This window comes from Empidonax traillii, unplaced genomic scaffold (assembly GCF_003031625.1).
Source record: "Empidonax traillii isolate 1590-97213 ecotype Southwest subspecies unplaced genomic scaffold, ASM303162v1 scaffold55:size2822071, whole genome shotgun sequence".
In the NCBI taxonomy this organism is placed as follows: Eukaryota; Metazoa; Chordata; class Aves; order Passeriformes; family Tyrannidae; genus Empidonax; species Empidonax traillii.
This window is the reverse complement of record NW_020955248.1, coordinates 1,248,719-1,274,099: the sequence shown is the minus strand read 5'-3', so window position 1 is coordinate 1,274,099 and position 25,381 is coordinate 1,248,719. Positions and strand designations below refer to the sequence as shown.

General features: G+C 50.8%; 2 protein-coding genes across 2 annotated transcripts; one reads left to right on the top strand and one right to left on the bottom strand.

Annotated features, from left to right (window-relative positions):
• The first annotated feature begins 16,573 nt into the window (after positions 1-16,573).
• LGALS1 (galectin 1) lies at positions 16,574-20,348 on the top strand. Its single transcript, XM_027879573.1, has 4 exons — positions 16,574-16,691; positions 18,276-18,355; positions 19,561-19,732; positions 20,140-20,348. The coding sequence occupies exons 1-4, from the start codon at positions 16,683-16,685 to the stop codon at positions 20,281-20,283; spliced, it is 405 nt and encodes a 134-aa protein (XP_027735374.1). The 5' UTR covers positions 16,574-16,682; the 3' UTR covers positions 20,284-20,348.
• Positions 20,349-22,717: 2,369 nt separating this feature from the next.
• On the bottom strand, positions 22,718-24,847 carry LOC114055452 (urotensin-2 receptor-like). The gene has a single exon (XM_027879572.1). The coding sequence runs from the start codon at positions 23,857-23,859 to the stop codon at positions 22,843-22,845; it is 1,017 nt and encodes a 338-aa protein (XP_027735373.1). The 5' UTR covers positions 23,860-24,847; the 3' UTR covers positions 22,718-22,842.
• Positions 24,848-25,381: the final 534 nt, after the last annotated feature.

Below are 25,381 nucleotides of genomic sequence, written 5' to 3'. Positions count from 1 at the left end.
AGCATGGAGACAGGGGCAACGTGATGCCAGGAACATTCGCAGATCACAGAGCAGCTGCCTGTGACGATCCAGGTTGTTCTGCCCTGTGATTTAGCCTGCTAGATGTGCAGCTCCAACAACTAGCAGTTTCCAGTCTGTATAGGATATTGCTGAGCACTGAGATGCTCTCTTCATGTGTTAGGGGTGAGAGAAACCTGTCTTTTAAATGGACATGGTTGTCCATCAGGTCACCCAAAGCCCTTCACCAGCCTTTCTGCTCACCAGCCCTTGCTGAACCTTTAGCCTGGTTCCCACAGAAGCTGCACAAAAAGTGGTACCTGGATAAAATTCAGAGCAGGAATTACTTCCACCTGTTTCAAGCAACCTGAAACAACTCAGATACAGTTTTCTGTTTCCTCCAGGTGTAGTCTGCTGTTGTACTACAGCTGCCTGTAGTTTATCCCTGTAGCACGGAAGCCAGAGGAAATTGAGTCTTTGTGGGCTGCAGATGAGAGATTTCCCACCTGTCAGGACAGCTTGATTGTGGCCCTGGCAAGGTGCCCTTTCTTCATGAAACAGAGAGTTCCTGACTTGCTGTCCTTCTCTGGCCTAGTGCTTGAAGGCTGCTGATTGAGCTAACTTTGGACAGAGCCTAGGAGCGTAGGAGTGGCACAGAGAAGTGGCAGTCATTTGTGCGCTTGCCAAGTTTGGGAGTAGAGGTGTGAAGACTGGCAATATGCTGCTGTTCAGCACTAAGGTATAACTAGAGGACCATGTGCCCGCCACAGCCTTGGTAACCTGGAGATTGGCATGTCTCGTGAGACGGGGTGGCCATACTCTTTCAGTGGAGAGTGTAGACTGTGCTTAGGTTGAACTTCACGATGTTCACTGCCTTGCAATCCACCACAGTCTCATTAGTTACCTTCCCACAATTTCGGGGGTGAAAGGGTCTATGTCATTTAGCAATCCACAATGTGTTTGACTCCTGTTTGGCCACAAGCAACTCTGAATGCCCTTGAGCCAATGTTGCTGGAAATCTGCCTGTTGGTGCAGATTTTTGAACGGCTTTCTTGTTATGTGTTTGGGCAGCCTGATATTAAGGATTCTTAGGAGAACTCTCTATAGAAGTAGTCTTCCCTCTTGGTCACTTGCTGATGACCCAGCAGCAGCAGAACAGTAGTTCCTAGTGGAGCATATATGATCCTCAGGTCAGTCCAGGGATGGATACGGCTGGTCATTTCAAGTAGCACATGGTCCTGGCAGGCACATCTTTTAAGTGGCAGGATCTGAGGCAGACCCCATGGTACTGCCTGCTGATGCAATACAAAACTCTGCCATTACTCCTTTGTGTGTGTTGAAATCTCTACAGAACAACATCTCCAGCAATGGGACACAAACAGCAGCAGGAAAGTCTGTCTGATCCCTGTAGCGACTTAGGAAGAGATACAACTACCTGGAAAAGGAGTATGTGAGTTACCCTGGAACTCCTTCTAGCAGCAAACCACCAGGCTCAAAACATGGAGACATCCTGTCTAATATTTCCTCCTCTTACCCAGGCAATGTTCTGCAATGCAGAAAAGTAAGACACCTGCAAAGGATCATCCTTTGCTCATTGTCTCTTGAACTTGGATGCTCTGCCAGGTCCAATAAGAAAATCAGACAACTCTAGTAAGGCATCTGTCTAGGGATCTCATTCTCCCATCCCCTGGACTATTGTTTTTTAGGCTGAAAATAAATCTAGAAATAGGAGACTCCTGTATTTTTTTCCCATTATGCTGGCTGTAGTGAATTGACACCAGATTTTTCTTTCATTTCATAGTGTTCATGTCAAATATTCTCTTTCCTTTTTTCCTTTCTATTACAGCTACCACAGGCTCCACTGCCTATCTGTTCCTTGTATAACAGTGTGAGTTGTGCATCCCTGCCACCATCCAACCCACAAGGACCAGTTGTTACTCTGTCATTTAATACACAGCTAGGTGATACCTAGAGAGATAAAAGTACAACTGGATAGAAAGGGGTGTAGCTGAAATTGCTTTCCAGCAAGACCTCCCTTTTGCTGTTGTCTGAGCCTACTGTCTGTCTCTCTGTCTGCCTGAGTAGGAGGGAAGGAGCGGGAGGTTCCACATCAGAGTTTCTCCATGGATCTGTAAATCCAGTGCAAGCTGGTGCTGCAAAAACCACAGTTATTTTCACATCAGTCTGATGCTCAGCAACAGGAATGTTTTCACAAAGAAAGGAGGCTGTGCCAGGCAGGGGTGAACAGCTGAAGGTTGGAGAGTGGAATGCGATGGTATGGAGTGTCATCCTGGCTGATGTGAGTTCACTCACAGACATATGGGATGATAAATGGCAACTGGTTGGGGAAAGAGTGTGAAATCCTATCCCTTTGCACATTTGAAACCTGCATTCCTCCAAGCTGTTCAACAAGCCTCCTTCCCAAGAGCCGAAAAGCTGGATTTACAAGCACAATTTTGGCTGTATTTTGACTGGCAGCTTCTTTTTCTAGATGTTGTTGACACTGCAGGGCCCCTAATAACTACTGCTGGCCCTCTCAGTGCATCCAGCAACCCTGCAGCTGCAGCTCCTCTGCTCCAGAGCTGTTTCTCATCACTGCTCATCCTCACTTTGCCCTGCAGCCCCAGCTGGCAGCGGCTTGGTCACGCAAGCGTCTCTGCTCAGGAGGGCCTGGTTGCTGGCAAGCACAAGGCTGTGTACTGGAAAGCAAATGCCACACAATGTGTCCAACAGCCCTGCAGTCTGCATCCAAGTCACGGCTCTCCTTTGTGCATGCTTAATCAGCTCCTTCTGGGACAGGCATCTTCTGTCATGCTTCCAGCTGCTCTTAGCGGGACCATGCCCTCCACCTACGCTCTTTAGTTTCCATGCTATAGATGTATGTTTTCCAGTCTGCACATCGTTCTCTCTTCAATAGTTGTGTTACACAGTTCTTCATCATCTAATGAATGCCAGATACCCTGCTTTGCTGCTTTACTTGCTGCTTCATCAGCTGCACCACTACAAGAATCTCATTTTCTGTTTTCCAGAACCGTAGCATGTTCTTTTTGCCTTTCCAAGTCAAAGGGAAGGAGGACCTAATCCCTTCAGGCACCTCCCTTAGCAGCAGTTTCAGGTGCCTAAATCTCTATGAGTCAGACCCAAAGTCTGGAGCAGCAGGATGGGGAAAACAGTCATCCACAATGTGCTACCTGCAGTCCCCTCTGAGGGGTGCATCAATCCCCAATCCATGTGCAGTGCCCCTTTCCAGACCCACATGTAGGGCAGTTTTTGATCTCCAGGCAGGGTGAGCACCTAGATTGCACAGCACAGCCAAGTAGTGCCTCTTGTCCTCTGCACCGACACAGGGCTGGCCAGGCAGGGGCAAGAAGAGCACCTAGGACAGGATCCTGGGAAGCTGCATGAATACAATCTTGGCATTGCAATGGCAGCCTTCACCTTCATCCCAGCTCGTTCTCTGGTGCCTGGCTGGTTTGCCCTCAAGGGGTGATATTTCAACAGGAGGAGGCCACAGACACTCAGCCAGAGCAGGGCAGCTGCCACGCCAGTGAGGTTGCCTCCATGGCGTGCCCAGCCATCCCAGCCCTGGGAGAGCCAGAGCTGCAGTCAGAAGTCCCACAGGCACAGCTTGCAGTGAAGTTGGGCTTGGCATCTTAGTGCAATGTGGAGAGAGAGCTCACTGCTCTTCTTCAGGCAGAGCTGGAACACACCAGCTGGGCAAAGGCTTGCTGAGGGGCTGGGGCCTGTCAGTGTGTGTTCTGGTTGCAGACAGAGTAGGACAAGGACTGGGTGGTGTTGAGATGCTACCAGCAGTGGGAGCCAGGGCAGTCACCTGCAGAGGTGTGAGTTAGAGGCAGGTTTTCCTTCAGACACCCAATTTTTCTGTGATAAAACTCAGTGTGCTAGCACTCTGCAAAAAGTCCAGTCAAAATTGCTCTGGGGGCTGATGGGAGGGGACTCAGAGCTGAGGACAGTGCTATGGTTACTGAAAAGGAGTGGTGTTGCCACACCCTAAACATCCTCCTCCATTGTCAGTGGAGGCACAAACAGTGGAATATGATAATCCCCCGGGGGGGGGTGGGGGGGGGCGTTGCCTCGAGAGGTCTCAGGATCCCTCTTCTCATCCCAAGGTATTGCTCGCCCACCAACCTCTCTCCCCCTGACCAGGCCTCATCTGACTCTGCTTCTTGTGCCACGTGCCTAAGCCAGTGCTCCCATCTGGTGCTGCTGAGACCTGGTCTATGATACTACAGTGTTGGGCGATCCTCCTTAGTGGATGTCATGGTGTTTCCAGAACTGTGCACACATAACCCAGAAGACTGAACAACGCTACATTAAAAAGGAAAGTAAGATACAAAAGCAGTGCATTTCACATTTCAGCCTCTTGGAGGGACCAAAGAGTATTGTGTCTTTAGAAATACCACAGAAAGTTAGAAAAAAAAATTATAAGGCTCAGCTGTGGAATTAATATATGTCCTGCTTTCTGCCTTCACCTGGGATTCATCCCTCTCTGCCCACTGCAGGTACCTGCACCCTGGCGCAGTTCTGGAGCTCTGCATGGCTGGGCTGAGGGAGGCCCTGCAAACATACGGGGGTGTCATTCTGCCTTTGGCAGACCTGTGTCAGGCCAAAAAAAACCAAAGGAAGCAAATTTTCTGAGCCATGTGTGAGTCTTCCCTGAAAAAGGGAGAGCACATGCCCAGCAAATTAGGACATCCCAGCAGCAACAGCTCTCACCCCCTGCCCAGAGTGGGTTCCTGGCACACTGTTTGCCAAGAGCCTAGTTTTCTCAGAAAGTGTCCTGTTTCCCCACAGAGAGTATCACTCTGAGCCAACAGTCACCCTCCTGCCTGAAAGAGGGATGGTCAGCTCACAACATGGCTAAACATCCTCACCTACTTCTGTCTGGGAATAGCAGCGCAGAGCCCAGCATCTCGGTTTCACTCTGAGGGGTAAAACCATCTGTCCCCCAACTGAGCTAAGCTGCAGCCACGTGCTGGGCACAGCCTAACGTTTCTGCAGTGAGAAAGCAAGTTTTCCAAAGGGGAAATGGCAACTTGAAGGGGAGCTGGTCAGCATCCAGGGTCAGTCCTCGAGAGCGTTCCCAGGCAGCTGCAGCACACCAGCTTCAGTCAGTCACGCTCTTCACTTAGGTTGCACACTTTCAAGAGGTTGAGTTCTGCAGTTTTGGGGCTGGCTTGACGCAAACTGCAGCAGCCCTGTGATCCTCAAGGGTGGGTATGTATGTGGAGGGGTTAGTTTTCCTCCAGCAGGGCTGCTCCAGCTGGCCCAGTGCCCTAGGCTTTACCACAGAGCTGTACAGACACAATTTGGGAGTACCCTTGCTCAGCTAGGGACTTATTATTAGGTTGAAAGGAGGAGGCCCTGTTTCTGGGGACAAGATTTCATCCCCATCTTTCTCTGACCTTTTTCTCCTGGGCTAATTGACACTTTCCTTTGTCCCCCATTCCTGTGTCTCAAAACATGGGGTGTGATGGCTTCTCAGAATTAGTTATTGTTCTTTGGAGAGATAAAGTCTTTCTGCAAGCCATCTCCTTCACAATATAAGGCTTCACATGCCTTATAGGCATGGCAGCCCACCCTCTAACCTTCATCCCAAATCCCTTTATGTGCCCAAGAGGCCAGAGGAGCTTTGGTATCAGATGATCAGAGACATCTGCTAGCTGCTCCTTCAGCCTCTCTTGGCCCCATGCAGCTGCATCCACCCTAACTAAGCAGTTGCAGCAATCTGGCCTGTCTCTCCCACCAGCCAAGAGTTTGATAACCCAAAACCACCCTTTCCCAAAGCCCCAGCGCAAAGCCCCATTGCATGGAGTGAACCAGTCCCAGCACAGATCTTGACCTTGCGCAGACTGCATTACATGCAGGGCCCAGGAGCAACAGGTTTGTTGTTCCCAAAGGACAGAGTTGCCCCAAATCAAGAATGGCTGCTGTTGGTTCCTATCCTCTTGTCCTCTTGCACTTTTGTGAATCTTTTAACAACTTGCAGTGCCTCAGTCCAGGCTATTAGAAGCTCACAGGACTTCCCTGGCTGGCCTTGGGAACATGAAGAGGTGTTTTTCAGGAAGTCTCAGCCTTACGGACATTGCACAATGCAAGAAGATATGAAGGCTGGTGTTCAGTGAGACTGGATCCCTCTAGCACAGTTCCCTGGCCTTCCAGTGGGCTGCCATTGGACACAGATTCCAAATATCTGGAAGTGAACATCAGTCCTGGGCTCTCTGCTCTTTTCTTTCTCATTCAGTTCCAGGGCTGTACTTGGAGGGTTTGAGCAGCAAGGACAGATGCTGGGTCCTGCCTTGGAGGGCCCTGCCTTGGAAGGTCCCTATCTGGTGGTCAAGCCACTCCCTTGTCCTGAGGGGTCCCTGCAGGTAGGCAGTAAACCTGAGGCAGAGGGACAGGGAACAGGTAGCCCAGAATATGTGGCTAGGCAGCCTGGCACCAGGGTGAGTGGCTCAGCCCCAGTGCTAATCAAGAGACAGCGCTGGCACTGGTGTGACAGGCTCCCAGCACAGCCAGGAAACAGGAGTAAATGGAGGTGCAGCAGCAGCAGAGGTCCTGCATGAGCCCCCATCTCCTCCCCAACCCACCAGCCACGTCGCCAGGTTGCTGCGTGGCTCTGTAGCAAGGCTCAGCAGGGTGTTTTGGCCAGAGAGATTTCTGGAAGGTGCAAGGTGCTGTGTGGTATCTCTGCCATGCGTGGGGTCTGTGCAGGACTGGTGGAAGAAAAAAAGTAGATAGTGATGAAGCAATGGTGAGCTTGAAGGAAGGCCAACTGAGACACCTGAGAAACAAAGCAAGTAATAAAATCCTGGAGAAAAACAGCTCTCCGCGCCCAGCCGAGCCCACTCCTGGAGCTGCCAAAAAGGCATCCTTGGCTCAGAGGTAAGCAGCCATAAAATGCAGGGAGATACTTCCCAGGGAGGGAAGGTTTTACCTGTTGGGCAAGTTCATGAGTACCCTCACCCACCAGCTGGGAGTGTTGAGAGCACAGCAGGCAATCATCCCACCACAGCTTTCAGCACAGCAGGAGGAGAGGGGGAAACATAGCCCTGTTTTTTCTGTGGCACCCAAGCCAAGAGATTATCTGGGCCATTCTGAGAGGGGACTAACCCCCAGGGAAAATGGTTTGGGCTCCTGGTTTGGGCCAAGTGGGGTAACCTCCTGTGATCCGTGGGGAGCCAGCTCAGGAAGACTGAGTTCCTTTGCAGGTTTTGACAGGCTGCTTGTGTTTTTGACCATCCTCCTTGGACCCAAACCTTCATGGCTGGAGAAGTGGTTCTTTCCACTCATAGAACTGTCTGCCAGCAGCCTGACCTCATCAGACCTGACAAGCCCTTCTCCCAGCCACAACTTTGCCTCCTGTGCCACTCATCCCTGCTTGTGGGCACAGGTCCTCATGGACTTGCTCAGCAGGTAAAACATCCCCTGTCCACAAAGCTGAGCTTTGTGCCCCCAGGGCAACTGAATAAAACACCATGTGGGGCAAGGCCCTGTTCTGCTCTATGCTGTTTTTCCTTCCCTTTCCCCCAAATAAACAGACCACCACAAAGAGAAACAAATGCCTTTGTTTTCCAGGCGGGAAGGACTGTCAGAATGGCATGTCTCCCTGCATCTTGTTAGGGGTTAGATAAGTCCCTGAGAGCTATGGGGAGCTGTGTCACACAGCACAAATCTTTGCTGACAGTGCTATTGTTAAGAAGGGGTGCATTTTGGGAGGGCTGGGGTTTTTGCCCCCTGCTTGTTTCTCTCCAAGAAAGTCACGGCTGATGCCTGCTTGCCCAGGGAGACTTCCCCCCCTGACAGCTCTTATCCTGAACAGACAGCAGCTCGGCATTAGCCAAGGGGTGTGGAGGGAGGCCCTGGTTTCTGGACCTCTCCATGTGCCCCTGGGCTGGCAGGCACTCTATGAAGTGCTAAAACTCTAAAGAAGTGGCCTTCTCTTGAGCTGCCTAGCACCAAGTTTGTACCACTCCAACCCAACGTCTGCACCCTGCAGTGGCCCTTGGATTGCTCCTGCCAGGAACTCTCAGGTAGCAGAGCCAGTGAAACAAGTCCAGGATGTTCACCCTGCCCGGTACGGGGGATGCCTCTCCCACAGCTTGGCTTAGGGCTGGGTCCTGCAAAGGTCCTGTCCTTGCTCAGGGCAAGTTTACACAACAGCAGACCCTGTAGAGACATAGCTTTTTGTTTAAGGTTACATCCTTATCATGGACTTGACCTGGGGACTGCTCTCATCTTCCCATCTTCCCTTTGAATGGGAGGAGGTGCATTATACTACAATTTGAACCTGCCTGACTAAATATAGTCAGTGTAGAGACCAGGAGAACCTCCCTGGTTTTCCATGTTTGCTTTGATGGGAATGCAAATGATGAATCCCAGCTGTTGCCTGCTTCTGGAACAAATGCCTAAGGGTCTGGAGGCCAGTACCTCTCAGATGTCCATGTTTTTTGAAGATAACCTACCCTGCACAAGGAAACTTTTAAACAGTGCAGTGGCCCTTGGCCTCACAGTGGATTTGGTGAACCTGTTGTGGGCTGAACAGACATCATGGACATGCCTCACAGATTAGCTGCCTATGGGATACAGAGGATACATCCAAAAATTCCTGTCAGGCTGACTCTCCCTTATCTTCTATGCTGGGTGAGAAGAGCAGTCTTCATTCTCATGGGAGCAGCTGTTGCCACTGAATCATTGGCACACAGATGCTGCAAGGGAATGTCCATCCCTCCTCCCCCAGGTTCCTGCTGTGAAGAGGAAAAGCAGAAACTGATAAGTGATCCTACTCCCTACCAAAACATCTCTCAACCAGTAGCCCATAGGCTAAATATGCTTCATAAACTACTCAAAGCTGTCCCACAGAACAGGCTCCCCACCCATGCACGTGGCCAGGCAGTCAGCTGGTGTGTCAAGATCTACTCTTCTTCCAGCAGATGTCAGGAGTTTGTCAGTGCTCAGCCTCAATGTCCATCACAACAAGAGCGAGACTGCAATCCCGCAGAACAATGCCATTTTGTTTATTTTAGTGTTAAATGCATCAACATGCTTCCCTCCCTTCTCTCAAGTCACACAGTTCTACTGGGACGTGAGCTGGTCCTTGGCTTTCTTCCTGAAAAATGACATGGACCTCTGTTTGGAAAGGGTGAGAAGCCTAAACAGCTTCTGCCCAGGAGCAGACAACAACAGAGAGGGAGAATGTGTTTGTGCTGCCAGTGCTGGGGGAGTGTGAGCTTGTGCTCCTGGCAAATGACCTGTATTACCACCCCACCAGCTGCTGTTGTGAACCTGCCCCAGCTCTGGATCTGTAGGAGAGAACCAAGGAGATCCCAAGTGTGGATCCTATCTTTAGCATGAGGTGTGAACAGTCGACGCATGGACTGGACTGAGCATCAGAAGTTGACTCTTGCAAGTGCCGCAGGCTGGCAAAGCCCAGTTTTGGTGTCAGTGGGGTGCTTCAGCATCTGCTTTCTGCCTAAGGAACGGAGGGAGACGGAGGACCTAGAGGTGAGGAAGAGCAGGCCCTGGGGTGTGGGTGATGAGTGGACGTGCTTGCTGGCAGGGGTAGAGATGGCTCTGCAAAGGGCTTCCTTGGAGAGATCCACTTGCAAAAACTCCCAAAGAGTGACACAGCCTCACCGCAGCAGTGATATGTGTGTGTCCACCAGCCCCAGAGGGTGCCTGGGCCCCCTTGCAAGGGGGTGGGAAAAAACAGCATTGCAGGGGATGACACATCCCAGTGCTTTCCACAGCCTCCAAACTACGATAGCATCAGAGAGCAGCGCCCTGCTCTATCCCCAAATAGTATGAGCCTCAGGCAAAGGAGGGTGCCAAGCCCTGCCAAAACACCCTCCCATTTCATCAGCCGATCCTGGCAGATAACAGACAGCTTACTAGGGTAATTGTTCTAGCTGGCTGTAGGATGGCAGGCAACAGCTGCCTAACAGAGATCACTACCACCTAACTGTCTGGAGCACATGTGAGGGATGACACATGTTACTGAAACCCCTAGGGGATTTTTGGGGGACGGGGGGTCCCCAGTCAAGCAGCGGAGGAGAGTCCCAAGCTGCACTGGCTCTGGGATGCTGTCCCTGCCAGGAGGATTCATCCCTGTTAGGAAATGATGATCTGTGCTACCCACAGGACCCCCAGGGAGGGCAGCTGCATGTAAGCCCAAGGCAATTCTCTTTTCTCCAGCCCCTGCTGCCTGGCAGTGCCCCACTCCCCCTTGGAAAGGCCAAGTTGGTCTTTTGCCTGCCTTGGCTTACGCTCAGCTGTGCTGGTGCCGTGTGGTCTCGTGCTTTGGATGCTCTCCAAGCACGAGATGTGCCCCTAATCGTGGGCTGGCTGCAGATGAGTGCATTTGCCAAAGCAGATGCAATGGCCCACGCAGGGTACGGCTCAGCGAGAAAAGCCTGACGTGCTCCAGGCTCCCTGCCAGTCTCACCTCCTGAGCATCTCTGGTGCTGTTTCTGCCATGTGTGGAGACTAATATCACAGCCCACACCCTAGGGTACCACTTCCCATGCACAAAAAAAAAAAAAAAAAACCCACCCCAAACGTGTGTTTTCAGGCTTCTTGTCATTTCTGCCCGCAAAGCCTGTTCACAGCAACCCTTTTCTTTGGGATTATCATTCCACACTGGGTTTTACACACATTGCTTGCTGAAAAATGGCACGTGGCTGAGTTTCGGTCTCAAGGGTGTTGCAGGAGAACGTGCCTGTGTTCCATGAACATACTTCTCCTCAGCACTGTTTCTTGGAAGAGCTGAAACCAGCATCTGGGTTGCTGTAACATGTTCAAACACAGCATCCACTTACAGTTTGCATATTAAATACAGCAATCAAACTTCTGCCCAGTGCATCCACAAAGTCACTTTAACAGACAAAAATCTGAGACAGGGAATATGCCTAAGCAGGTTGTTTCTAGGCCTGAAATAGACTCAATAAATGGCACTGCAAGGACACCAATTTGGGTATTACAGCAGTGCAGAGCTGGTGGCTACAGTCAGGCAATAGCCTGCAGCTCTCCCGCTCCAGAACACGAGTGATGAAATATCTGACCCTCATGCACGGAGCTGCATTTGCTTGCCCTTGAGAAGCACAGGAATCATCCTGAGCGTCAGATTTTAGCACAATATTACCTTTCTGTCCTGCAGCAGTGGTGCTGGGCTTATGTTGCAGGCCCTCTGGAAGTCATTACCCAATGTCCAGACAAGTGGTGGCAATGTTTTCACCTCCATAGTCAGCATTTGATGAGCTTGCAGCTCTGCTTTCGAAACATGTCATTTCTTACAGGTTAGGCTAAAAGCCTTCACTACAGTGCCTGCACAGGCTTCACTGCCCCCCAACTCATTTGCACTTCTACTTTTTCCATTCTTTCTCTTTCTTCCACTTGTTTTCTTTAAAAAAAATTTGGAAATTCATGCCACCTGTCAGAAGTTGATTTTCCATTTTTTTTTAAATAAGAAAAGTATTATCAGCTTCAAAGTGAGTGGAAGAGTTGTATGGCATCCATAATTGTACTTTGCCTATAGGAGAACTTAAGACTTGCTCCATTCACCTTCCAGCTCTCCCCAGTTTGCTGTTCCCCTCTGGCTCAGCAGTGACTGCCTGCCGTGCTGCAAGGCTTTGCTTAACCTGCGTTTGCAGCTCTTGGAAATACTCTGTGTGCAGCAAATCCCCTGGTCTGGGCTACCTCATTGAGAGCAACCTCTCTGTGTCCAAACCAAGAACGTGCTTCCTGAAGCATCAGGATGCCTCTCCCTGACTTGTCTCTGCCGTGCAGCCCTGAGCCAAGTGCCCTTAAACTGACGAGCAGATAGCTTCAAGCCTTCCCAAACAGTCACAGCCTGGCTGGGATTAGAGATCTGCTAACTGCCCTGCTCCAACCTCACAGTCAGGATCCTTCACATCCGAGTTAAACGAAGGCTTTTTTGCTGTGCTATCAGTATTTCCTGCCTGTCACCCCTGCAGATGGAGGAGCTAGCCCACATCACTAGGTGGCTTCTTGCTGTTCTCACACGTCAGAAGGGCACTTGAGCAGCCTGGGCCAACCATCTCCATGGGCTGATACAGGTTAATCCATGTTGCCCATGGCCATGACCCAGCATGCAGCTCTCTCCCTGCCTTCCTGGCTGGAGTGCTGTGTCCACTGCACAGCCACAGGGTTGCCACCAAACTGGCAGACAAGGAGCACTCCATTCTCCTCCAAGTCCTGCAAAGCCCCACCGGCTGTGCCCAGGGAGGGTTTACACCATGGAGATGAGATGAAGCCTAATGCGAGCAGTCACAGGTGTGGGGGAAAAGGTGGAGAGCATGGATTTGGGGAGCTCCCAGGATGCACTTAGAGGTGTGTCTAACATATGCCAGCGTCATTAGCGTGAGGAGTCATTCCTGCTTCCCCAAGCTGTAACTTCAGGCTCACCCAGATAAATCACCTTGTTTGGGTACCCTTTGATAACATTTCCAGGACTATCTTCACCACTTGGGAACATATTTCCATACTGATTTAATGAAAGCAGAGATTCTGGAGTCAGCAGAAGTTGGAGCCTCACAGACGGCTCCTAATCCAGGAAATTGGATGTGGTTGGAAATGTTTCAGCAGTCAAAGCTTGGGAGATCCTGCTGTGGCTCATTCCTGATGTGAGGCTCCGTGTCCACAAGATAATAAATCTGTATTTAGAACACCTAATCCTGAGTTTAAAATACCACAGGCCACATAACACTAAGTGGCTGAACAGGTACAAAGGTTCTCTCTCAGTGGAAAGATGTTGCAAATTACTGCAACAGTAATTGCAGCCAAAACAGGCTTTTGCCAGCTGAAGAGCACCGTATACAAGTGGACTTTGGTCACATAGTTCACAGGCTTTTCAGCCAGGCCCTTTCCCATTCCTCCAAGGTCATCACTTGGGATGCCCAATCTACCACTGTATCCCTCTCAAGCAGATCTGGGGGCAGATCTTCCCTCTTTTGCTTCAGACACTTGCCCGACTGGGCCACTTCTTTGGCAGCTGCCAAACCACCTTGGTTAGAGCCACTCAGCTGCTCAGCCCAGTGTTTCAACTCAACCTCAGAACTTGCAGCAGCTGGACTCCAGCCCTCAGCATGAAGGACCAGTCTGGATATGCTGAGACATACCAGTGCCTATCAGCTAGACCAGAAGGCATGCCCTAAATCAAAGCTACTCACAGTGATGAAACTCACTTTTAGCAATCATGTTTCCCTCTTCAGCCTAAGCTATATTACAGCTTGGAGGTTGGGAGGTGTGAGGATGTCCACAAGGAAAGTTGTGAGCTTGAGAAAACGTGCCATCTCAGCATGGAGATCAGCAAGGGCTCTTTGAGTATCAGGGAGACAACAGGAAGAAGGCTGAGGCCCTTGGAGAAGAGCTACAATGAACACCATGAGCATCCCTAGCTATAGATGGGGATGGTTGATCCCTTCTTTGGGAATGATGGGTCACAGCCAGCACTGGGGAATGAGTTCAAGCCTCAAAGGCATCAGAAGTTCTTTGAGAACTGTCTGGGATTGCTCACTGTACAAGGGCAATTTGCACTTTCCAAGGATGAGTGAGCAGATGGGATATTGTGCAAGGAAAGGCTAGGGAGAGGGCAGCAAGTTGCTCCCAGGATCCAGGCTGCCTCTGAAGCACAGGCCACACTGGAGGTGCAGAGGGTCAGGACCTGAGTGGGACACCTACCTCTAGCATAGCACATTCTTGGTAGGGTGATTTCTGGCCTTGCACACGTGTGCTGGCTGTGAATTTAGGCTGTGCCGGTCATGGCAGTTGGCTCTCCTACACCCCCTTTTCCCGGTCCGGTCCTGTCCAGGGCACAACCCCAGTTTGAAGAAAGCAGATGCAGATGCAAACACCACCTGCCTCACCCTCATAACCAGAGGTGAGGCACTGCTGAAACACTACCTCAGAGTGTCCTCCTGGACAAGAGTTTGGCATGGACAAGGGCACAGTTTGCAGCAACAACATCATGTCCAGTCACTCCCTTTGGATTCAGCAAAGAAGATCTTTGAAGTTACAGTGCAGATCAGTGACTTTCCCTCTAATACAAAGTTAAGATTTGCAATGTGATGCAGGAGAGCTCTCCTGGCAGGAAGAGTGAGGAGAAGAGCCCTGGTCCCGCTGTTGAGTTCCCGCACAGCAGGTTAAGGCCATGACAGCAAAGTCTGTTGTGATCTGTCCTCATCTGCTCATCTGCACCCTTTGCAGACTGAATGGGCTGCTAACCTGCTGGCACAACCCCCAGCTGAGGTGAGGATTGTCAGCTCTAGCCAGCCTGGCTTGCCCTTCTCAACCCACAGTGACTCTTCCTATACCACACTGCTCCTGAAAATAATAGACAAGCACCTCTGTGTCTTCAGTGCGGTGGAGCAGCTGCCAGTACACCTGGGGACACCATCCCTGCCTGGTGTGCCACCAGGGTGAGCAGGGAATTTCTTTCCCCTGAATTCAGCCATACCTTGTGAGGACACTGATGCTGGAGATTTAGATTTTGTCACCTCATCACAGTGTTTCCAACCCAGAGGTAAGGAGGCAGACAGGGCATTGTCCTGGTGGAGGTGGCAAGTGGCCAATGGGACATCCCATGGCCCCCTTGCCTGTGGTATTAGCCTGTTGTGCTAATGCCATTCAATTCAAGGTTCCTTGGAAACCGGCAGAGACACCTGGACTTCTATCAGACAAACACAGGCTGCCCAAGGTAGACTTAAGTCTGGAGGCTGAATTTTCTTGACGTGAATAGCCCTTCAAGCACCTTCTCTGGAATGGTGTCCTCTTCTTGGTTACTATCTGTTATTCTTTAGATGGTCTCTAATCTTCCCATCAGCATTTGAAGGAAGGTCCTTAGACAGGCATGACTCAAGGGCCTGGTGGCTGCTACGATTCTGTTGGAGTGCCTAGCTGCCAGAAATGCTGCAGAAAACACAGAACCTACTCCATACCTTTTAAGTGGTCCTCTCCATCTCCGTCTCTAGGTGAGCAAATATTTACACATTTCCCTTCCCCGTCCAACATTTTTTGCAAGGGAACAGTCCCTTCTAGTCCAGCCCCTAGACTACGGCTCCAGCAGCATCTCATGTACTTGGGGAGATGCCTGGAGTTTGGCCTCACAAAATCATGGATTTGAAAGGAACTTACTTAGTTCCTTAGTTCCTCCCAAGCCGAGGGAAGCTGACTCTATTCACTTTTTCTCCTGTTAGTATGGAGCACTTCTTGCCCTGCACCACATGACCCCTCTATCAGGCTCAAGGGCTGAACACTGAGTTAGGTTAGCAGAGGGAGAAAGAGGGAGCAGGCATGTTAGAGCAGAGAAGACCACTTTGGCCTTTACTCCAGTCCCTGTGTGTTGTGGAATGATCAGCAACCTGGCCAAATTCTGGTTCCTGCCCCTGCCCTCCCCAGTTTCAGCAGGCAGGAAGGTCTCCCTGCTACCTCTGCTGGCACTGATGGCACCAACTGGAAATACCCAGGAGTGCCAGCCTCTGAGACCATCCTTAGGCAGGTTAGAGGGTTGGGGACTATCACATCTTCAGCAGAGGGGGAACTGATGGGCCTCATGGAAAAGAAGAAGAAAGTGTTTCAGTGAGTTCCAGTTCTGGGCCTCTTAAGGAAATCACAGAGCGTCTTGTGATTTAGAGACAAATATGCAAGACAAGGAAAGCTCTAAGCCACAGGCTTGGCACACTGCCTGAATTTTTCCCTCCTCTTTCAGTGTAATTACAGTTGAGCCATGTAGTAATTGGGTAACTTTTTCCAAAGAATCCTTTCACCCAGAATGAATCATACTTGCCACAAAGAGAATATGGAGGCAGATAGAAGACATATTAGATCCTATGGCTTATCGTGACAGAAGCATTTGACCCTTCATCCCCTTCTTCCTCAGCTCCCCAGTTTTCCTCAGGGTAGGTGCAAGAGCCAGGCAGCAAACTTTCCTGGATAATCCCTCCCCAACCTTCCCAGGCTGCTTCCTCCTGGTTTGCTGTGCCCTACAGCCAAGATAAACTGCATGGTTTAGAGGGTGTCTATGGATTCTGTAGGAAAAGGACTGTTTTCCCTCCTTTTGGTTCCTGTACCTACACGAGCGGGTGGTAAGGGCTGGATCAGCAGCTTGATGGCCTCTGGGGACAGAAAAGTTTGATAGTGCAGTCCTCTGCTCTTGGACCACAAAGAGTTTCTGAGGCACTGTGTGCCCTCAGTGACATTTCTTCTGCTCCAGGTAGTCTGAGCTGAAGAGCCCAGCCTTCCCCCTAGACCCTTCTTGCCAAGTCTCGATCCATCTGACCATTTTCCGTGTGGGATAAAAGCCTTGGAGAGTAAAACATTCATTGTAAAACTATTTTCCATTGGATTCATGGCCACACACAGCTGGATCTCCTCCTGGAGTGGCCCGCAGCCCGCTTGGAAGAGTTGCATTAAGCATTTTGGAGAGTAGGCTAAGTGAGGGTGGGAGGAGACAGCTCTGTCTGGTAGATCCTCCCTCCTCCCCCCTCCAAAGCAAGCCCTGCCACGCTTCCCATTGGTGCCTGAGGTGGAGAAGGGCTGGGACAACTCAGCTCTCCATCTATTTAAAGGCAAGGGTGGGGCTCTGGAAGGTACTTGCCTGGGATTGTTGCGCGTTTGGGGAGAGGAGTATTATCCTGCAGAGCAGCAGCATGTCTTGCGTGAGTAGAAAAAGGGATGGGGCAGCTTTACTGGAGGTGGTGCTTTGTTAGTGGGGCTGTGGAGAATGTGTTGGCTTGGTATGAGGGTGCTTGTGCTGTCCTACTCCACCTGCACATCAGCTCCTGTGTCGGAGGGTCTGATAGAGCTGAGTGCCTGCTGATGGGGGTGAAAGATCTCTGCTGCATCCACTTCAGAGGGGTGGCTGCTATTTTGTGTTCTGAGAGGAGTGGTGCTTTTCCCCTGCAGGATCCCTTTGGGGAGATACTTGGGGCGGGGGGGGGGTGGGGGGTGTCTATGTTGAGTTGGGCCCTAAGCTGGGGTAACCTGTTTTACAGCAGCTTGGCTCTAGGAAAGCAGCTGCAGCAATCTTTATTGCTGTCTGAGCATCTTCTCTGGGCAGCCTTGCTGCTTGCTTCCTGGCTGAAGTTTTCATTAGTCACTGCATTGTTATTCTTCTCTTTCTTGGAAGGAATGTGCTTTACAGAAGTGTTCTTCTGTCAATGTCAAGGACAACATTCAAATATCTTAAGAGCAGGTGTCAAGAGAACAGGGCCATGCTCTTTTCAGAGGTGCCCAGCAACAGGGGAAGGGGGAACAGGATGGGACAACAGGCACAAACTGAAATAGAGGGAGTTATATCTGAATATGAGAAAAAACTTTATCACTGTGAGGGTTACAGAGCACTGGAACAGGGTGCCCAGAGAGGTTGTGAAGTCTCCTTCTCTGGAGATGTTCAAAACTCACCTGGACATAACCCTGTGCAACCTGCTCTAGGTGAACCTGCTTTAGCAGGAGGGTTGGAATTGATCTCCAAGGTCCCTTCCAAGCCCAAACTTTCTGTGACTGCTGGGGAGATCCTTGTGTCAGAAGAGTGATTACACTTCTTTGATTATTTTATCTTTCACGAGACTGAAGGTGATTAAGCAGGTATTGTCCCAAATGCAAAGTTATTTATTAAACTGGAATGGGGAAAGATTTTCAGTTTTCTTGGGGTCTTGCCTCTGCTGTGATAGAAAATGAGTACATATAGGTTTGCTAGGGAATTTTAGTCCTCCTAGAAAGAAGGTGAGGAAAGGTGTGTACGTGGAGCAAGAGAATATTCTTGCAAATGCTGAACTACAAAAAAACCCAAGCCCTTGCGAGCTGGGAAACAAGGTATCTGAGCCCTTCAATATGGGCAAGGCTTGAAATTCAAACAGAAGCTAGTGGAAGGGGCTGGAGGCTCCATCCATGCCAGCCAGACTTGTACAGGATGATGTGAGACCCACAAGGCACATGGGTGTGTTTGGGATGGGATGGGTGTGATGGGAGAGTGCAGCTACTTACACTTCATGTCTGCGAAATAGAGATATGCTCATGAGAGGAGCAGGAGAAAGGTTGGGAAATTGGGCACATGTCCCATGTGATTGGGATAACTTCTCTGGGATGTCCCTGGTGCAGTGCCCCAGGGGGAAGGGAGTTTCCCTGTCTCTCCATGGGTCCAAAGCAATGCATCCTCTTGCAAAGCAGCAGGGAGAGCTGCCAAGTCAGAACAAGTGAGCCAGCAGGTACTGAGCTAATGTCTCTACCTCCATGTTCCCCAGGGACCAGTGTGCACCAACTTGGGTCTCAAGCCTGGCCAGCGCCTCACTGTCAAAGGGAAAATCTCACCAAATGCCAAGAGGTAAGCTGTGCTGTGCTGCCCAGGGATGACCAGGGCACCACACTGAGTTGTCTTCTGCTGGTGGGGGACAAAAGGAGTCCGTTCCTTGGGTAGGAGAGGAGAAGGGGTTAACACCATCAGTGCTTCCCAGTGAGTCATCACCTAATGCACATTGCAGACACAGTACTGCCAAGGGGCTAAGCCAAAGCAGATGTGAAGCTCCAGCTGCACGCACTGGCAGTGACCACATCCTCTCTAGTGCAGGGTAAAGGAAAAGGAAGCTGTGCCTATACTGAGATTTGGGTTAAGATCATCCACTCAGCCACATCCTTTCCCCTGCACGAAGATGGCCCAGGAGCAGGGGCACCATAATGGTGGGGTTGCACCTCATGTGCTGGTGGAGAAGGAAGGAGGAAAGGTGGTGAACAGACAGGTTGGCTTAAGTGGAAATATACTTCTAAATGTGCAGGAATTGGGGTGCCTGGGGCCCCCACCGAAGCCTCTGCAGCAGTCCCAAGCCCTTGTACAGGTCTGTGGCTGATGGGGCCCCTTGGCAGGTAAGGTGGAGCCCGTAGCCAATGTACCAGCACTAGCGGTGTTCCAGAAAACAGGTCTCAGCATTTCCCAGTGCCTTTGAAGTTTGATATTGTCAGAGTGAAGCCTCCCAGGCTTTCTCTTGCCAAATAATATGCCTCCTCTCATCTGGGTAAGAGGCCTAGAGGCAAGGTGGACACTAGGCTAGGAAGTTTCTTCTCACTGCTGCTGTAGATACTTTGGGATAGCTGATCACGTAGTAATTATTTCAGCTGCCTGCAGGATGGGGAGAAGACAGTGGCTGTCAGGCACCAGCTAACTGTTTGGAGCTGAAAGGAAATCTGTGGAAAGCAACTGACACCTTGAGAATTGCTTTGGGTGCAGGATAACTCTCTGTTCAGAACTCCGTGTGCTGAACCCTCCTCTTGTTAAAAGTTTTGAGGAAACCAAGTAGTGTCTCTCCCAGGAATGGCACTCTGGAGCCCAGGAGAGGACAGTACCCCTTACTGCCACAACACTACTTTTTAGGGAAGCTGTGCAGTCTAGCAAATGGTTTCTCTTAGGTTACCCTCAGCTGGGCTTGAAGCAACACCCGGTGATGTTCAATACTATGGCTGCATGTTTCTCATTTACATTATTTTATTTTTTTTTTTTTTTAAGCAGTGTTGATGTCTAAGTTTTTTTCTCTGCAGCTTTGTGATGAATCTGGGGAAGGATGCTACCCACCTCGGACTTCACTTCAACCCTCGCTTTGATGCTCATGGTGATGTGAACACCATTGTGTGCAACTCCAAGAAGGTGGAAGAGTGGGGTGCAGAGCACAGGGAGACTGTCTTCCCTTTCCAGAAAGGGGGCACAGCAGAGGTGAGGCATGCATATATATACATATATATATATGCACATACATAATCTCTGTACATGCTCTGGTGAAGAGAGGGTGCTTGACACAGGACACCCAACTGCAGGGGCTGTCTCAGGGCTGTCTGTACAGGAGGTGGCTGGCTTCTCCTGCTTGGCCAGTACCACCACTTAGGGCTCTGAGCGTGATGGAGGGTGGGGATCAAATGTGCAAGCTCCATCTGGCTAAAAGGGATATTACTGTTGAATGGAGCAGGGAATAGGCATCTCTTAGGAGACCAGAACAACACTCCTGCTGTTGAAGAACAAGTTATGCTGCTGAGCATGTTCACCCTGCAGAGAGAAGGGTGGTACAGGGAAAAGCCTTGAGGGTGTCTTGGCAGAAACTTTTAACTTTTCTGTTTGTCTTGCAGATCACTTTTGGTGTCAACCAAAATGATGTGACAGTCCACCTGCCAGGCCACCAGTTCACGTTCCCTAACCGGCTTGGTCTCGCTGTCTTTGACTACTTTGATACACAAGGGGACTTCACGCTCCAGTCCCTCAGCTGGGAATAACTTCCTCTGATGCCTCCATGTCAAAGATGCAGAAAAAATTATTAATAAACAAGAGTTTTGGTCTAGCCAGTCTCAAAATCTAATTTGTTTCTGCAAGTCCTCAGGGGTTGGGCATCTTGCTGGGGGAGTGGGTGGATGAAGGTAGACAACTTTAAGTAATGTAAGTGGATGCAATTGTGCCACCCTTGGCCACGGATGGAGAAGAGGGTGAGGGTTAAAGATGGAAGATGAAAAGATGGAAGGTAAAAAGTCCAAGGAGTTCCTCAGGGTGAAACACTAGGGCTAGTTGTGACCTGGGGGGAGAGTGAAAGGGTCTGTTAGGTAAAGTCACACACTCTTGAGATCTGGACTGACACCTTACCCTGCCTGAGTAAAACTGGTTGATTAAATCTCTCTCTCCCTAAATTAAGCATCCCTGGCTGGCCTCAGACAGCATGGAGTTGCTGTGCTAGGTAAATCTGGTGGGGCATGGAGTGAGAATAAAGTGCTCAATTATGCTAGCTTTGGCTGTACCTCTCTGAAGAGGCTGGTCCTACTCATGACAGCTCTCCTATGTCATCTTGGGACCTCATGCTACTGCGTGGAGACAGCAGTAGAAAAGGCTGCCTTGCTGGGTGTGGCAGAGCATGTAGAGGGCTCCTTATCCAAATCCTTTCTTCCAATAACTGCAAAAGCACAAATAGTGTTGTGTTGTGGCACTTGAGGGCAGTACCCTGGAGGGCTCTGGTTTTATTCTGCCCTGTGTGCTTTGCCTGGTCCATCCAGAGCTGGGAGAGGTAGCAATGCCCAGCTGGGGTGTGGGATGCTAAGGATGTGGGCCCTATGCTTTTGTTACCCCTTCCCTCACGTTAGCCCAAATGAGCCTGAGCACTTCTCAGTCTAAACTGAGGCTAGACTATGAGGAGTCTGAGATTGAGGTATGTTTGTTACTGCATAGCTGCCTTGAGGGCTCTCCCAGTCTAATGCTACCTTGGCAGCAATGATTACTGCTGTTGGGCATGCTGTGCCTGGTGGGCATAGAAGAGGTGAGATCTGCAGTTTCCACAGTGCACAGCAGTTACCAAACAAGTCTGAGATTAAAAGGCCCCATTTTTAGGTCCTCACTTTCAGGCTTGGCCGTGAGCAACACAAAGCACTAACAATTTGATGTCCTACAGTACTCCCTGCAGGCCTGGCTCTGCAAATCCCAATAAAGAGTTGCAGAGCAGCTGGAGCACAGCAGCAGCACCTCCTGTTTTCACTTCATAATTTGTGAGGCTCTGCCAGGTGCTGTATCCTAGGTACCCAAGAGAGGGAGGCTGGATTGCCAGGAATTGTGGGGCTGAGGAGAAAGAGAGAGATAAGGGCTCAAGATGAGAGCTAAGTGGAGAGACCAGAACACTTGGGGTGTACAAGCAACTTGAGGCTCTGCAGCTGGATCTCTCTTGAAGCCCTGTGTTGCCCAAAGCCAGTCTGCTCTGGACGATCACATCACACTCTTTAGGGCTACATCTATAATACTGCATGTGACATCTGACATTGCCACCCTGTGCATAGGCATAGCTGGGGCACAGCGTAGCTTGGGTACTCTTCCCATGGGGTGACATGGATGAGGCCATCCTTTCTGGAGAAGAGAGTTTAGTTGTATGGAAGTGAGCCATACTAGGCTAGATGACTTCAAGGCAAGAGACCTGGCTAAGTTTACACAGTGGTGTTGACACAATCTGGCAGACTGGGGTACATTTGGTAGACCACAGCAGGGCTATGGTGCGGGTGAGGTCACCGTGAGCTGCGGCAATGGACACAGAGTGGAGCTCTCTCCTTACAGCTTCCTCTAGTGGGCTGATCTTGAAAGCTAAGCAAATGTGCTGAACTGAGCTGTACTTCGTGGAAATCTCACAATGCCTCTTAACTGCACTTGGCAGTCTTTCTTTAGAAAACTCTTCAAAGATTTTTTTTTTTTTTGTGAAGGGGTGGGTGAAGAAAGCTGAGTGGTAGCTTTATGGTAGGGAGTATGAAACTTAGTCAGGTCTCCTTGCTAGCGTGGCTGCTTCTCAAAGTGACTCACTGCTCCTGTGAAATCTATGACTCACTGTTGTCCTGACTTTGTTATGGCTTGGCCCGTTGCTAGCGAGGAGCTGAGGGGTGGTGAGGGTTCCCCAGCTGTATAATTTAGATATATCGAAGCTGACTGCTCCCTTCCACCCACTCCCTGGCCTTGCACAAGGTGGAGGCTGGCATGTGAGGGCTGAAGGACCTGAGGAAGGAGTCTGGAACCCCAAGACAAGCATTCTCTCCCTCCCCACAGCTGAGAAGGATGAGCATCCATGCAAAGAAGAAGGCACTGCAACAACAATGATGGAAGACACTGCATGCTGGCACGGAAGGTGATGCACTTTTATTTCTTGACCTGACCTCAGGCAAAGGTCAGGAGATGTGCCCAGCCTGTGTCACTGTTCACCCCTCGCTTTCCCTCACAGACCCTGACAACTCCCTGAAAGCCAGGGGGAGGCTGTGGCTTCCTACAGCCTGCCGGGAGGATGCTGTGGGCTGTGCCATGCCCATCCCACTGTGGCCAGGTCACTGGTGGTAGCTGCTGGTGAGCAGGGTGTAGAGGAAGGGGGTGACACAGCTGTTGCCATAGGCCAGGCAGGTGACACCAAAGTTGAGGTCGGCCTGGGCAGTGGGGCCAATGGCCAGCACATCCTTCTGGTACAGCCCAACCAGCTGCCAGGCCCGGTAGGCCACCACAATGTCAGAGATCCTGGAGAAGAGCCACCAGGAAGGGGCCCGGCCGGCCACTGGCAGCCCCATGCCCCAGGCCGAGGCCCGGTAGGCCCAGCCCAGGCGGATGTAGATGGTGCCCAGCACCACGCCAGGTGCCAGGATGCTGGTGGTGAACAGCACTGTCAGGTAGAGCCGGAAAGCTGCTGGTGTCCAGGTGGGGGTGCAGATGCGCTTGTGGGGGCTGTCCCCCTCCTGCAGCTGGGTCATCACCATCATGGGGGTCATAAGCAGGAGCGAGAGGAGCCAGAGGATGGCATTGGCCAGTTTGCGGTAAGCATTGCTGACCCGCCTGGCCCACAGCGGCCTGGCCACCACCCAGTACCTCTCCAGGCTCATAGCGGTCAGAAAGAAGATGCTGGCATGCATGGTGAGGAGGTCCAGGCTGAGCAAAAGCCTGCAACCCACATCCCCGAAGAGCCAGTCATGGGCAAAGTAGGTGCAAACCATGAAGGGGATGGTGGAGAGGTACAGGAGGTCAACCAGGGCAAGGTTGATCACGTAGACCCCCAAGGAGCCTGCTGAGTAGCCCACCACCCTGCCAGAGGCCACTGCCACCGTGTAGATGTTCCCCACCATGCCAGTGAGGCACACGACCAGCAGCACTGTGCCCAGTGGCCCCGTGACCGGGCTGTCCCCTCCCAAGACACTACTGTCATCACCCCCACCACTGCTTTCCTCCAAGAAACTGCCACCCTTGGGATCCTCTCTAGGCCTTGCACTGATGAAAGAAGGGTTGTAAGACATTTTTGGGAAGGGTGAGCAAGAGCAAATCGAGCTCTCTGTTCCTTCCCCCCTCACTATATGGAACATGTCTAGCCTTAACAGCAAAGTAGCCAAGGGAAGAATGGCAAGAGTTCATCAGACATAGAAGTCTATTCCTCACCTCCAGCCGCCCAGTCCATTTTGCTCATCTTGTCCATCACAACCTCTGTCCAGTTGTTTCCCTTAACTATCAAAGGGCCAAGAAAGGGACACTGCCCTCCCTTTCAAGATCAATAGGTGCAGGATAACTTCTGCCAGCCAGAGGGAAACATCTCTTCTCTTCACCAGCTCCTCATTTGTTGCTTCTCCAGCATCTGCTGGGCCCAGGGAAACCAGCAGACTTGGTGAACGAGTGGATTTCTGCTCCCAAGTCTGTGTTGTCTCAGCTTAGACAGACTCTGGAGAGGTGAGCTCTGCCCCTCTGAACCAACCCCCTGAAAGTTGCCTTGACCACTGCGTGGAGGAATGTGTTTGACTCAGCTTCACACACCAGTGTGACTGCAGTCCCAATTTATACTGGGCTTTTAGCCACTAGCTGAGGAGCCCTTCTGGCTCCCTCCTCTTTCTGGCAGACATGATTTCTTCCCCTATATCTTCCTGCACTTTTCTCCTGCTATCTTTTCCTTCTTGTTCTTATTTCTCTTTCTCTGTCCCATTTCCCTTTGCACACTTGTCCTCATTTGAGAGAGGAGATAACTGAAAGACAAGACTTTGTAATGTGGCAAGGAAGGGGAGAAAGCACTATGTTGCGGCTTCAGAAGTGAAACAAGGGCCAGCCCTGGAAGTAAAATAGGCAGTGAGCAGCCACACTGCTCTCCTGGGCCCTTAGCAAAGCCAGGTAGAGACAGTCTGTCCTCCATTCCCTCCAAAGGACATCAGGGCCCTTTGAGGTGTAGACAGTGAATGTAGTCCCCAGTTTGCAAGCAGGTAGGACATCTCACATTTTCTGTCCTGGGCCCTGTTCGACCCTTGCTCTCCAGTCAGCAGGAAGCTCCTGACGACTCAGAGGGCTCAATATTTCAGACCTAGTCTTTCCTCCCTCTCCACAAAGACCATCCTCCTTCTCTAGGCTTTCCCCTCCTTTCCTCCAAGCCCCTCACAGCAGCAGGCAGAAGCCCATTAGGTAGGCACAATCACCTTCTAGAGGGACATCATCAGGTGACACCGATGCCCAATGTTACCCTGCTCTTTCTTTGCCCACATCTGAGCCTCCTCATCTCAAGGAAGACAGAGTGGGACAGAATTTGTAGAGCAGAGGCAGATGCATCATATGAAATATGCTCTGCTGTTAGTTCATAGGGGTTTTAAGGCCACTCCAGCCACACTCTTTTGCATCATTCATGTATTAGCTTCGTTGTGGCTGAGTCAAACAACTCTGCTCATCTCCATCAGCAATAACTCAGCAGCAAACAGGAGAAGGAAGCATCCCGTTGGTACTCCCCTCACTGTGCAACGGCCTTCGTTTTTCAGGAAAGTCATGTTCCAAACTCAAAGAGATCAGCAAACTGCGGTGAAAATACACTGTTAGGTGGATGTTTCCACTGCGTCATGGCAGCAGGATGAGTGATGC